The 15,605-nt window shown below is 40.2% G+C and overlaps 1 protein-coding gene across 3 annotated transcripts in view; it reads left to right on the forward strand.

Moving 5' to 3' along the window:
- Positions 1-13,694, forward strand: part of nvl (nuclear VCP like) — a 316,947-nt gene extending 303,253 nt beyond the window's left edge. For all 3 annotated transcript variants that reach the window (XM_067609233.1, XM_067609234.1, XM_067609235.1), the window contains 8 exons: positions 829-891; positions 1,240-1,359; positions 3,051-3,150; positions 6,731-6,837; positions 8,745-8,821; positions 8,946-9,040; positions 11,624-11,721; positions 13,507-13,694. In XM_067609233.1, the coding sequence (XP_067465334.1) occupies positions 829-891; positions 1,240-1,359; positions 3,051-3,150; positions 6,731-6,837; positions 8,745-8,821; positions 8,946-9,040; positions 11,624-11,721; positions 13,507-13,551 (705 nt within the window). In that variant the 3' untranslated portion in view covers positions 13,552-13,694. The remainder of the gene's footprint in view (positions 1-828; positions 892-1,239; positions 1,360-3,050; positions 3,151-6,730; positions 6,838-8,744; positions 8,822-8,945; positions 9,041-11,623; positions 11,722-13,506) is intronic.
- Positions 13,695-15,605: the final 1,911 nt, after the last annotated feature.

Genomic DNA, 15,605 nt, shown 5'->3' on the forward strand with positions numbered 1-15,605 from the left:
TAATATACTGAAAATGACCTCGTTTCCAGCTACAGACAGAGATGCCTTTATTTTGAAGTTTCAAGGAAATAACCTGCCCTATGCTTCAGACTTTAGTGTGTTCGAGATGTGAGATGCAAAGTCTGTTGTTTACTTCCCTTTCTGTAAAACTCCAGAATATTGGCAAGCAAAATGTTCAGTTTGAACGACAGCCATTGGTCATTAAATGAAGTTTCCAAGACTGTTGTCCAGTTGAACTCTGCCGGCCACTCCTTCTGTACAGTCCTCATGTACATTCTTCACTATAGTATACAACAGTTCAATTACTTTGCTTCTTGAAGATATACCTTTGCATTACCTCTAAGTCTGCTATGTTTAGAGCAGCTAGACATGTTTAGTGACAGGGAAATTATTTTTATACACACAGTCACAGCCGTGAGAAACCCAAACCATTACTTTGGTTGCTGTGTTTATTTTCACTTGTGCATAAATTGCAAAGAATTTTCTGTCAAGTCACATGACAACATCACCGTAGAGTCACCAAATGGTATCTCTGAAGAAGTTCACGTCGCAATTTATTTGTTGTAAATTTCCACAACTCCTCACATGTCCCATGTTACAACAGCGCTGTATCTCTTTAAATCCTGGAGGACACTAGATGTCTTCCCTCAGTTAAGAAAGTTGCCTTAAAGTCAAACCAAATAAGTGAGAATTCCAGGCTGGGTTTCTAACTCTGTGACTCTTAATAAATACAGGCCCAGATGTCAGCAGGCTGTGTCCTCAGAGAGTGTGTAGCTGCTGAATGTCTTACTGTGTCTCACTGTTTGTTACTTTGGCGTCTCCTGACAGGCAGTGGCAAATGAGTCAGGACTCAACTTCATCTCTGTCAAGGGTCCAGAGCTGCTCAACATGGTGAGTCACTTAGCTGCAGGGTGGCAGTGCATTGCTGTGGAGTTGGATCACAGTGAAGCCAACAGACCACTCACTTGTTATCTCAAACTACATCTATAAAATGTCTTAGACACTAATCCCTTTTATTGTTTTTTTTTTCTTATTTCTGGTATTTATTTTCTTTTTCTCCTCTCAGTTTGTGTTGTTCTCTTCACATCCTTTCACGTACTTTCAAATGTTATAAATGCATACATCACCTATAGCACGAAGTCATCACTGTTGTCGTTCACCACACCAGAGTCAGAGAGGGCTGATGTTAGAATCAGCTGGTTGCATTAACTGATGTCTCTCTGTTTTTTGTCTGTGCAGTATGTGGGAGAGAGTGAGCGGGCTGTCAGACAGGTCTTTCAAAGAGGACGCAACTCTGCTCCGTGTGTCATCTTCTTCGATGAGATCGATGCTCTGTGTCCTCGCCGCTCAGGCCATGAGGTGAGAAGAATGGACTTTGTGACTTAGAAAGGAATCCATGATTCTATAATGCAGCACACACCTGCGTCATGAAGTGTCATGTCAGTTGATGATGGTAGCACACACTAGAGGCATCATAAAGACAGTAAAAGCAGTCAGGATGTAGCGATTAGCTATCCCTACCACAGGATGCCCCCATCACACACACACACACCCAGTCTTGTCTAGGACACGCCCCACTCGTGACCCAACCCTTTCATTCACCTTTTCCTGAAGTGATGATGTGGGTACGTGAGAGAAGATGGCGCGGTACTACTGAGGAATGGCTGTCAGCATCCGGCTTCTTTGTTTTTTTCGGCTAAAAGTCCACGTTGCAAAATTCACCAAGAAAAATCAATCTTGGTTGTTATTCACCTCTTGGAGCAGCGGCAGATACTCTCTTGTCTGATGTAGGAAAAGCGCGACTTGACTTGACTGAACAGGACTCACGTGACAAAAAGGTACTCTGGTAAATCCGTGAGAAAGAGAGTTTTATTTCCTTATTGGTGGGTTTTCTGTTTTTCTCATTGTTGCATCTGAACTAAACTGAACTGAACTATTGTTTCAAACAAACTGAACTGAACTGTTATTCTGCATTGGAAAGAACATTATTTTGAATATTATTTCATTTTATGGGTTATTGGAGAGGGGAAATGTGGATGGTTTTTTGGGGTTGTTTTCTTTTTGCTGCTGTGGTGTTTCATTGTTTGTTGGCCCACACTATAAGTTTTGCTTGTTGGGTAGGTGCCCTGGAGGGTTCAAGCTGTGAGTGTTGTTTTCATGCTCTATACTTGAATCCTGCGTACGATTGACTTAACTAAAAATATTGACTCTCAACTCTGAGGAGAATATTGTTAGGCGCTGACGTAACTGGCACCCCACACTGCCAGTCGTACCGTTACAACGGTATAGTAGCCGGGATGTACTGATCCAGGGAGCCATCAATATCAAATGTAGCTTTTTCTGCTTTTCCAGTGAGTTGATGTACATTCACATTGGGAAATAAGAAAGTGTGTTTTCCAAACAAGCTGACATCACTGGTGTGAAGGCTCACACAGAATAAAATGTGTTTGAATGTGTGTGGTGCCCTTAACAATCGATTACAATACACAATACAACATACAATAAAAGCTCTTGGATATGTATTTATCCGAGTGTCGGTCATGTAACATTTCCATCAAATCCTACAAATGTTATCATCAACTTTTCAGTGCTTATCTCATGTTTCTTCACTGTAATTATTAATGTTTGTTCTTGAAACAAAAGGATGGATGTGAACAATTTACAGTCAAAACTATATATTTAATACATTTCAATGTGAAAATATTCTTATAATCCTACAATATGAACAACAGACAGGATAATCATGTTAGAACCTTATCTAAAAATGGGACCAAAAGTTATATTTTTGCTATTTCAGCAAGTACCAAAACTGCAGACTGTTTCCATGTCAAACTGGAAGACTTTTCAACAGGCTTTTATCTTCTAGTTTTTAAACCAGCCAAAAGATTGAATATCCTCTAAATGTGAAAACTAGATTTTTGATCACATTTCCAGTAGCTTTAAGAGCAACCCACTAGTTGATTTTCTGCATATGATCTACTGTATTATTGCATGTTTTCCACAGCTCGTTCTGGAAGTGACCTGGTGACATATGTGCTGTGTTTGTTCAGTCAGGAGCCAGTGTGCGGGTGGTCAACCAACTGCTCACAGAGATGGATGGCTTAGAGACTCGACAGCAGGTCTTCATCATGGCTGCAACCAATAGACCAGGTACGGATCTAGCTTCAGTCAGTCCTGAACACCTCACAGACACACTGAGGCCTCAACAGGGTTCCCACTCTTTTCAACAAATCATTCAAGACATTTCCAGGACCTTTTCAATGACATAAGCTGTTCTGTAAGATGGGGATCACGTCCTAGACTAACAAGTAAACAACTAAAACATTCAAGATTAAGTTTATTCTCAGTATTTGCATACACAAAAAAAACCAAAATGCTGTTCCTCTGAGCCCACAGCAGTACAACAACAACAGAAAGGATGAAGATATACTGTATATCTAAAACTTCCCTTTAAAAAAATTATAAAAACATATAGAGAGAGAAGCATTTAGAGAGAAAAGTACATGTCTCAGTTCGATGTAGACAGCTGGTTCATGTCAACGAGTGACCAGCACTGATGGAGGAGTTATATGATCCATTTTGCTGTCCAGAGAACGAACATTAGGCAGCATGATTGTTGGAGCTGCCAGTTTGTATGGGTTAGCAGTTAGCCTAGCTTGCACTCCTCTGTGCTTGCCCTGCTTCGGCGTCCTGTCGCACTGCTTTCGATGTTTCCTCTCCAGCACAGCTCCACACATGGACCACACGCCGTGTTCTCCTTTGGGTCGACTGGGCGTAGCAGACCAAGCACAGTCAGCTGATTTAGCTCCCAGCCAGTATTTCTCATAGCAAAAGTCTTTGTTACGAATGTCTAAAAGAAACTGATGATGATAGAATATGTTCCTTGCACTCCACATGATGACACAGACGTAGACGTAGACGTGGACAAAAACGCTGCATAGTCGGAACAAGGAGAGGCCGCCGCAAACATTGGTCGAGCTGCCATCACACCAGTTCATGGAGAGAGAGAGAGAGAGAGAATATACCACCAACAAGGACCCCTTAATTTCTCCTCTGGTCTTTACAAAATAACTCTTCTGTTTCTCCTTTGGAATGTTGGTAACAGTGGCAGTTAGCAGTTGACAAACACTGTACTTTGTACGCCAAATGACCGTACCATTTATCCACAGCAGATGTGAGAAGAATCCTGCTGAGAGTGAATATGAATAATGCTGCTGGGCCTGATAACATCCCTGACCATGTTATTACTGACATTTTTAACATATCACTGTCACAGGAGTGTTCCCACCTGCTTCAAGAAAGCCACTATCATCCCTGTACTGAAAAAGTCTGTTTCTAGTCTAAACGACTACTGCCATGTGGCATTCACTCCCATTCTGATGAAGTGCTTTGAAAAACTGGTTCTCAAGCACATCAAAGTCAACATCCCAGACAGCCTGGGCCCTATACAGTTTGCATACAGAACCAACAGATCCACAAAGGATGCCATCTCCACTGTCCTCCACTGAGTTTTCGCACACCTTGAAAATAACACCTACATCAGAATGCTGTTTATTGATTTCAGCTCAGCATTTAAATACAATCTCCCCCATGAAACTGATTAGAAAACTTAGCACTCTGGGTTTGAGTACCACACTCAGCAAATGGATTGGACTTCCTCACAAACAGACCCCAGACAGTTCGGATTGGTGGTCACACATCCTCCACTCTAGTGCTCAACGCCGGAGCCCCCTAAGGTTGTGTGCTCAGCCCCTTCCAATTCACGCTGAACACCCATGACTGCAACCCCCGACATGGAGAGAACTCTGTTGTGAAGTTTGTGGATGACACAACCATCATCGGCCGGATTTCAAACAATCATGAGAGTTCATATCAGGAGGAAATGAACAATCTTGCAGAATGGTGCACAGAGAACAACCTACTGCTCAGCAAAAGCAATTAGCTGATTGTTGATTTTAGAAAAAAGGAGGCAAAGACACATAGCCCACAGTCTACATCAGTGGAGCTGACGTGGACCAGGTGAACAGTTTTAAGTTCCTGGGTATCAGCATCACAGAGAACCTGTCATGGACATCACACATCTCCACCCTAGTAAGAAATGACTCTTAACTTGACTGTAATCTTAAGAAAGTAAAATTCCAATCTCAAGTTCTTGTTAACTTTTATAGAGGAGCAATAGAAAGCATCCTGACTGGAAACATCACAAATTGGCATGGGATGTGCACGGCTCTAGACAGGAAGGCTCTGCAGCAGTTGATTAAAACTGCTCGGAACATCATCGTTACCCAAATACCAAGCATCAGTGATATCGGTGAGGTGAGTGACTTCTGAGATACAGAAGTATCTGCTGTCGTACAGAGCAGCTTCTTTGCTCAGGCAGTGAGACTCCTCAATTGAACCTCTGCACTACAACATAAAAAATAGTTTTATTTTTATGACTTATAAATAATTTATTAATCCATTTATATAAATTCTGTTTTTTGTGAGTAGCATAAAGGGACTACAAACTACATTTCGTTATACAATCTTGTAAAATGACAATAATAAATAAATCTTGAATCCTAGGCTATTTCCACATACATTTTCATGTTCCTACTAACTACCCCACATACCATTATGTTTCTATGGAAATGACTGAAAAATGCTATTACGCCTTGTTTTATTCTTATTATTTTTATGTCCATTAGTGGTAGAGAGTTCAAATATTGGCAAAAAATGAAAATAATGAAAGATTGTATTTGAAGAAAAAATAATGATTGATACCATATGGATGCAAAAAATATATATACATAAAACATATACCTTCAGTATTTCAGTTCAGTCATACTGAGAACATGTCTTCCATCCTACAAAGTTGGGTAAGGCTAGGTATAACACTTTTCAAGGTATTAATGCCCAGACATTTTTGAGAGTGTAAAAATTAAGAAATAGGCCAAAAAAAGGGCCAAAAAATATAGAAACATTGGAATAGAAAAAAAATGTTTTACAGTCCTTAGTTTTGGGACCCAAACATATAGAAAAACTTTGTACAAAATCTGAGAAGGTGCTGCAACCACTTTCCTGGATTCTGTCTGACTTGACACAGAATGACCCACAGCCTGAGTTTCAGTTGCAGACGGTGCCGCCGCTCCGCATACGCAGAGTATGCAGAGCACGTGGGGCCTCATGTACCAGGCGGAGCCCCCAAAATTAAGGTTGATAAAAATGTCATGATAATTATCACATTATTACATTTTAACGCAAATTGAAAAAAATATATATATTAGTTATGGACAGGCCCACCGTTGTTTTTTTCATTGTATGTACCCTATCACTCAATTCAAGCAAATTAGATGTTATTACCTAATATATAAAAAACAGCGCCGCTCTGCCCCCTGTTCTCTACCATCAGACACTTGTGTTTGATACACTGAATTAGGTGAGTGCACAGACGGCAACCCCCAGGCGGCGCCATCTTGCTATTGTTCTAACCAAGACACTGTGGTCACGTCCACCATTTGGTTCTCGCGTGACGTGACTTCTTTCTGTAGTCACGTCCGCCATCTTAACTTTCATGTGACGTCATCGCACCAGGTTACATTGCCATCTTGTCGCCCACATGAACAGGAAAACAGCTGGAAGAATTGTATTTTTTGGGCATTTTGAACCTGTAACGAGGATGTTTAACTAAATTCAATATTTGTTGTTCTTCTAAACACTTAACAGCTTTCTCTGTTTTGTCTCTTGGCAGATATCATCGATCCTGCCATACTGAGGCCAGGTCGTCTAGATAAAACCTTGTATGTGGGTCTGCCGCCTCCAGCAGACCGCCATGCCATCCTGCTCACCATTACTAAGGTAATTGTTAACCAGAGAAACCAGAGAGGGCCCCAAAGTTGATGGAAAGTTGGAAGTGAAGTTTCCCATAATGTAATTGACAATGAGCAGGGAGAGCACTTCAGTGGAAGCCACAGTATCAAAGGTCAAGGAAATACTACTGCAGATATGTCACTGTGGCTGGAAGATGGTGACTTCAGTCAAGAAAGACGCATTAACGTGAATGCAGAAGCTTTATATGATAGACTGGACTGGACAGATTGACAGAACCCTGACACTGGTGGCAGTGGGGTGTTGGAGGGGCAAACCTGCAAAGCAGCATAGACTGCAATGACAGCAGAGAGCCTTAGAATACACTGAGGGGAAAAAAGGTGCGTTGGAGCAGGTGGAGAGGGTAGTAGCCAGGGACCCTGCATTGATCAGCCTGGGGCTAGTGGGAAGGACATGAGGGAGTTTAGAAAAGGAGAAGATCAAAGATATAATTCATGAATATGGTGTGGAAAAGTTTGCTGTTTTTGAGAAGAAAGTAAAGGCAAGTAAGGTCAACATCAGTCCCTGGGCCTGATGGTGTGCCCTATAGGTTTTATAAACATGCTCCAAATGTGTTGGCATGGGATGTGCACGGCTCTAGATTTTGTGAAGGGTTATTAGGGTAGCGTGGATGAAGCAGTTTATTCCTATTGCTTGGTTAAGGGCAGGAGGGAAGGAGAAAAGGAGAAAGATTCTGTTGATGTAGGGCAGTTAACATCTATCTGTCTTTTCAATGAGGAAAGTAAGATCTTCTTCAGTGTTGTGGCACAGAATTTGTCCAGTTACATAGAAAGTAATAAGCTAATTGACACCTCAGCAGAAAACCAACTGGATGTTTGGATCACACAAGCACGATCTGGCATCAAATTCAGCCTGCAAATAGTGAAAGAAGAGACTTGCATGTCATGTTCTTAGATTTAGCAAATACTTTTGGTTCTGTTCCAGATAGTCTATTGTGGGAAGTATTGTAGCACTTCAAATTACCAGACATAGTCAAAGGGCTAGTGAGGAAATATTTTCAAGACATTCAGATATGTTTCCCAAATGCAGAGTGGCAGTGGCGGAAGTTAGACATAGACATCATGGCAGGGTGCAGACTTTCACCATTTGTTTTGACCATGGCAATGCAGATTATTATTAGGGCATCTAAGTGGGTCATAAGGGGAGAGATGGTTCAGAGAAGGCAGCACTTACTACCTGAATTTATAGACTTGCCTGCATTCTTACACTCTCACAAATTCATATTGCAGCCATGTTCCTTTATTTGGTAAAACTACCTACCTAATTACCTACTTACCAAAAAAAACAACTCAAACCTACTTACCTACCTACCTCTCAAAAGTTGGGACACACATTCCCATTCCCTTCAATGACATGGATGGGGCTTGAACTGGAAATGGGCAGAAGTTGGTATTTTAAGCCTGAAATTGATATGGGTTGCTATATTTATTGTTTATTAGAAAACTATTTACAGAACAGCCTAAGAATTGAGCTTCAGCTCAATGTTTTTGATCACAAGAGTAAGGGAACTATAGCACAAGTGTTTTTTATAAACTTCAGTGAATCAATGAACACAACACATGTAGTATTTAGAATTGTAACAGGTTTGACACTTTTAAATGCAGAGGGATGCCAGTCAAAGTCACGTCTGACAAATAATTTATTATATTATAAAATAGAAAGAAAATATACATAGACATACACACATATATACACATTCATTCATTCATTCGAACTGTGGGCGTTGCGGTTGTGTGGCGTGTCTTAATAAGTACGCCACCAGGGAGCAGACAGAAAGGTTTGATTGACAACGGAAAAAAACACTTCAGACTATCTTTATAGACAGAGATGAAATAGTTGTTTACCTCCTCAAGTGACTCCAGGTGGATGTGTTGTAGGGGGGGACCAAACCTCAGCTGGAGCAGGATGTCAGTCTGGAAGAGATCGCCCATGATGAGCGCTGTGACTGCTTCACGTAAGTCCTCTGACACTGAATATATTCATACTGTTTCTCCTGCTTTTAGTCTGAAACATGATCTGGATTTGAACACTTGTGGTTGAGGTGGACATGTGTGTTTGTGTGTGTGTGTTTGATGCAGTGGAGCTGACCTGACTGCGTTGGTGAGGGAAGCATCTGTTAATGCTCTGAGGGCCTACCTGAAGTCCCAGCATTCCCCAGCTGCTGCTTCTTCTGGTAACCGAACTCCTGCTTCTGCATACCTGTACAGTGTTGAGTATTTAAAGAGTGAACTGGAATGCCACATGGGTCTGGAAGTAATGATTGGAAAGATCCCCATGCTTTCACTTCACTGTCGAGTTCTGGTTGTGTCACCTAAATCTAAACAGAATGAAATTATACTTACATTAAATAACATTAGGCATGTTTTGTCTTTTCAGACTCGCTCTTTATTTACAGATAGAGGGGGTTGGGGTGATTGATATGGTATTCTGGCTCTTTCCATTAAATGTAGTGCCAGAATTGAAGGAGTTGCATTCAACACTGATTAATCACTTAATTATGATTGTCATGTTAATAAAGTAGTTCAATCTTTTTTTTTGTTGTTGTTGGCAAATTAGGATCAAGTCTGCAGCCAAGACCACTTCAGTCCACATTAAGACCAAAATAACATATCAGTGCCCATTCACTTCTCTTCACCTTGTTGTTTTCTTTGTATTCATAGTGAAAAGAGTCGACTGATTAAATGTTTGAAATGTGACAGGAACAGAAATGTCGGGTGAGATTGAGTCCTAGATTGTAGAAATAAATTTTGAGATCGAGACCAAATTTCAATTCTATAGCCTTTTTTAGAATTGTTTTAACTTGTAACTCTGTGTTAACCCATCCCACCCTGGACACAGACTCTTTGAACTTCTTCCCTCAGGAAAAGACTGAGATCCATAAAAACCGTGTTTCCAGAAGCTGTTTCTCTACTAAATAGCTGAATTGTACTGTCATCAAACTGGACGTTACATTTTACATCACTTGTTTAATCCCTGCACTTGTCACTTTCATATACTTCATCAAACTGGATTTTACATTGTACATTGCATTTCACCCTCACTGTCATATGTTTAATTATTGTCTGCACATGTCAAATTTACATTTTGCATTTGTCACTTTCATATATTTCATACACTTAGTTTCTTCTATTCGTCTATTGCACAGTCCATATTTCATTTGAAATTTTACATCCAATTTCACAACTATTATAATTCAATTCAGTAAATAGATTTTTATTTATTAGAGAATTATTATTATGGGGCGGCTGTGGCTCAGGGGGTACAGCAGGTCGTCCACTAATTGGAAGATTGGCGGTTCGATTCCCGGCTCCTCCAGTCCACATGTGAAGTGTCCTTGGGCAAGATACTGAACCCCAAATTGCTCCTGATGAATGTGCCATCAGCATATGAATGTGTGTGAATGGGTGAATGTGGCTTGTAGTGTAAAAGCACTTTGAGTGGCCGGAAGACTAGAAAAGCGTTATATAAGTACAGTCCATTTAATATTTGCCATATTGTTTTATTTCATTATTCATTATTACCTTACTTTTGCTTTATTTTTATTCTTGTTGCATTTGTGGGAGCAAAACCCAAGACACATTCTTTGTATGCTTGCATAGGCTAATTTTATTTTTATTTAAACCTTGTTCAACCAGACAAGTCATTTAGAACAAATTCTTATTTACAATGGCGGCCTGGCAAAAGGCAAAGCCTCTTGAGGGAAGGGGGTAGGGTCTAAAAAGAAAAGTAAAAAGTTAAAAGACACAACAAACATTGCATGTGACAACAAGTATTACTTAAATGACATGCAGTCTAACACACAAGCATCGGGCTGGTAGCTAGCAGAAAACAGCATCAGGCAATTCAACAACAGAACAGAGATTAAACACATTAATCCTGTCTGTCTAATAAACTCAAAGAAAACTACTTCTCCACCCACTTCACAGATTCATTAAAGTTTTAATGCTGAGCTCCTGAACTCCAGTCTTCCTAAGTTCTTCCTTCATATATTGTCTTTCTTGATCATACTTAGTACAATCTATGCTTGCATGCATAATAGTCTCCTCAGCCAGCTGGAAAAAAATATGTACTCATATCAGTATCGGCATCGGCAATCAGCCACAATGAGTTGGAAATAACGGCAAAAAAATCCAATACTGTGCATCCCTAAATAAAAACAGTGGTCACTTATATCACACATCAGACTGGTACATATTGGGGGAGTTTGTGAAGATAACATCAATCAATGTGGACTTTTCAGGGTCTGATTGAGATTTAGGGAGTCAAATTGCTGTAGTATTTTGTCAGGTACTTGTGATAAGTGCACATATCCCAGTTTAGGTCACCAAAAGGACAAGCTCTGATCTGGTAAAGGGGACCAGGGCGCTGCCTATGTCTGCTAGGGTACAAGCAGGTGCTGATGGGGGGCAATAACAAACAGCTACTAACAGTGAGTAGCAATTTGATAACTTGAACCGAACTGAACAGAAGGATTGCTCGAATAGTCAAGAAAGAACCAAGGAAAACTTCAATACAGATCCAAGCTGATCTTCAAGTTCAAGGTACAATGGTTTCAAGTTGCACCATCCTTCGCTGAATGAAAACGGGCTCCATGGTAGAAGACCATGCTGGTGTCTCAGTGTGTTCACCTGGTCGTCGTTTTAGCTGACATGAGTGGACATAGCAATTTGGGAAATGATAGTTACAGTAACTTTCACATGACAGGATTTTCTCTGATGTAGAGTTGACTTAAAGGTGTGTTCATTGTTACATGCAGGTCACACATACTCCTCCGGCCCTGTCGCTGACATCAGAGTGAACAAACAGAACTTTGAGGATGCCTTCAAGAAAATTCATCCATCTGTGTCCAAAAAGGTAAGAAAGTGTAAATAGTACAGGGATATCTTTTTTGCTCTGTGTGACGTGTAAAATCTAAATGACTGTTTGACAATAGGGAAAATATAGAAAGTACATATTTGTGAACTGTTTCTTCTACCCTAAAATTATCTTGGTGTACACAATTCTGTTTGCCTCTTGGCTTCTTGATAGTCAGACTGAAATATTTTGTTTCACTTTGTCTCACAGATGTGAGCCATCTGAAACTAGGCTAGCTCTGGGTTCAATAAGTTAGGAAGTAGCAGTGCAGCATGGTAGCAGCTTGGCTATGTAGTTCATTCCCTGAAGTTAAGTCAATGCATTCATTCCATCGGTCTTCCCTCCACTGTCTCTGTCCCTCCACGCTGTATACAGTGTTTCAAGATCCTGCCCATTCATTGCAATAAAAGTTCCTACCAGGCTAAGACACTGAAAAAAAGTTCTTCAAGCTTCTGCATTTTTGGGTCCACAGTATATACACATACTGCACCAGACTTCTTCTCAGGCTGAGCCAACTGCCTGGTCACACACACAAATGACATGAAAATAAGATACTGACCGGGCTCTTGTTTTTTAAGTTAATACTGGACCTAATGGTTGAAATTGTGATGATACAGGTTATGTATTTGTATCGTGCATATAATTTTCCTCTGTTTGTTAATGTTAATGTTACTGCTATGGAGCCACTGTTCTAAAATAGGCGTTTGGTGTACACATGCTGCTGTGTAAGTTGTCACGTCATGGACCACTGAAATGGGCAGACAAGGTTTAGAAAATGTCTTTCATTTTAAACTGAGAAGTGTAGACAGCTCTTAATGTGTTATCTGTGACATCCCTTAATGTGTTTTACTGGACACCAGATAGTTTGTGTTTGATTCATTTTGTCACAATGGTTCTTAGTTTTATGGAGTGAAGTAATTGAAAGCATTAATTAGAAACCGTTGTGCACAAATGATCAAAGCATTTTCCAATATCATAATTTCAGTACACCAAAATGACACTTTTTCTCAAATACCTTTGGAAAAAATGAACGTTTTTCTACATAACCATTTTTTTTATTTAACAAAAGAAGATAAAGTTGTCAAATGTTAAATTTTTAAACATAAACCGCAAACTATTTATACATTGTCTAAATAAAACAGTCTCAAACTGGAAAAAAAACATTTAAAATCAGGATCCGATATGATGCCAGATTTTGGTACTTGACAGGTTTTGACACTGCAGACACATTTCAGTCAATACCTAAAAACTATCGAGGTTCAATATCCAGCTCTAAACTTAATTGTATTTTCACTGCTTGATTCTCCTGTCAGACCTCATGAATCATGGAACTATTTCTGTATTGAACAGTTGTGTGTATATTTTGTTGTACAGGAACACCTAACAGAATAATGTAGTTCTTTATCATATCTTCATTATGTGAAACTCTATCTATCAGCTCACTGCCTTATAACCTCACTGCTATCAAGTAGCCAGAAGAACCAGTCCCACTCCAAACACTGCAACATTAAATTGAAGGCTGCAGAATTCCCTCATACTGTCAGAAAATAATCACTGAAGCATTTCAGAAATAATACTTCAACATCAGCAACAAATATGAGTCGACTGTTAATACAGTGTGTCAGATAGAGACGTATTTGCTTCCTTGCATGCAGCACTCAGTTGTGAGAGAGAGGCAGGGATGAAATCCTTCTTTAGATCCTTTTGAAGCTGCTTAGGATCAACATGTATCTCTGTGAAAACCACAAACGTGTGTAGTGACTCTGCCTCTGTGTGCCTGTGCAGGACCAGAAGATGTATGAGCAGCTCAGAGAATCCCTCAACAGATGAGAGAAGACCAGAACTGCAGAACTCACCAGCAACGGATCAACCTCTCCGCTGACTTTAGTCTCCACGAGAACAATAGTCAATAATTACACGTTGAATAATTATTCTGATTCCTGTTTTTATAATAAATTGTTTGTAGAAATCTGTGTCATTGTTGTAATGATGGAGTATTTATCAAACACACTAATCAGCTACTGTTCTGATATCAGGGCTTTCTCTGACCGCAGCTCAGTGAACTTCTCCATTCAACCACTGTTTGACTGTATTCACTTTAACAGCAGAATATGCAAACTTTCAAAATATCAGAATATTTAAGTCAATTTAAGAAACCAGTCAATGTAATAGCTATATCTGAGACTTGGCTCAGCTCTGAGAAGGGTGTGGACTTTGAGTTGAATGGATACGAACTGATTTCTATGAATCGATATTGTTAGCAAGTGTAAGAATAACACATCTAGTGACTGGGATGAAAATGATATGACAATAATCAATAACGTCATTGATGGTATTGTAAACCAAACGTCGTAACTTGTCCTCTCAAATCCAATTTGCAAAACAAAATGAAAATTGCAAAACTACTATTATATAATCTATATCCTTGCTGACGTGCTGCCTGAAGGATATTGTGTCATTTCCGGTTGCCGATTGTGTTTACAGATAACATTTTTGCTGCCCTCAACTCAGTTAATTTTGCTATATTCCTCATTACTGTGGACAAATACCCGCTGTGTATTTAAACTTACACTAGTTCTGCTCAAGCACTCTTAGCTGTCTCATACTTTTTGCGACTTTTCTCGCTAATCCCACAGTTGTTAGTTATTTTAGCTCAGCCGTTAGTTTAGCAGCTAACTTAAGCTAGGCAGCTTCTCTCTCTCCCTCTCGCTCTCCTGCACGCTCTTGTTTAGTGTGTCATATGACATATGGGGTACGTGTAATAAATATAGTTTATTTGCAGTGTTGGAGGCGAGGCTCAGTGAGTTTAAAGCGCGGCTCCGCATCATGGAAAACCAATCATCAGCTTATGTAGTTAGCCAGCCCCCAGTAGCCGATGCGGGCCGATTTACGCCTGGGACACACAGCCTGCGTGAGCCTGAGGAGTGCGTGTGCATCGCTGAGCTGCTGCGTCTTGCACGCTTGCAGCGTCCACACAGATAGGGTTGCTGCTGCGGCGCTTATGCTGCCAGCTCTATCTTTCTACATAGAGTTTGGTTTTGATAATGGCCATCAATAATTGCATGTTTCATATAATTTGATTATAAATTCCATTTAGATTTAGTTTAGTCAGAAAACGATTAAGAAGCATGTGCTCAATGGTTAGAAATAAATAAACTATGTGAGGTGAAAGCGGCTTTCTTTCTGATGGGCATGGTGGGATTTCGTTGGGGCTACCTCTGTCAGCCACATACACTCCTCAAAAAGGACGTGTTTTTTAATTTTTAATTTTATTTTATCACGGAAAGCGACATGAGTCGAGAAAAGAAGCTCCGTGTGTCACCGACTCTCCGTACTGGAGTTCCCCGCCAGAGAGGCTTCCTGCCCCGTCGTGCACCGCGCAGGCTGACCCGTAGTGGTGACACTTCATGTCTGTGACATATTCTACAGATATAGACATTGAAACTATAGTGAAAGGTGTAATGTTGCTAGTATGATGTCATATGACTGTCAACAGATAGTTTTCCCTGTCTATTTCTGCTGAGAACCGAAGAAAATAGGCATATTGATATCATAATAGAACGATGGATACCATATAGTTCCTTCAGTTTCAACTTAATGCAGAGAAAATTTAATTTTTTCAAAAAAAGGTGGAAGGCTACCAATATTTTCGGCCACGTCTGTAACAGAGAGGATGAGCTGGTGGATACTGGACAGACATTTCAAGAGAGGTGGACAACTACATCTTTTTCAATGGCCTTTAATATGGCTGCTTCCTGTCTCTGGCTATGAAGAAGAAGCTGTCATTCCCTAGAAATATAATCTCAAACAGACAACATTGTTGAATTTAACAGGCAGAGCAGGATGGATGAGAGGAGGGGGAATGAAGACTTGTTCAGAGTGTG

Source organism: Thunnus thynnus, chromosome 14 (assembly GCF_963924715.1).
Source record: "Thunnus thynnus chromosome 14, fThuThy2.1, whole genome shotgun sequence".
Lineage (NCBI taxonomy): Eukaryota > Metazoa > Chordata > Actinopteri > Scombriformes > Scombridae > Thunnus > Thunnus thynnus.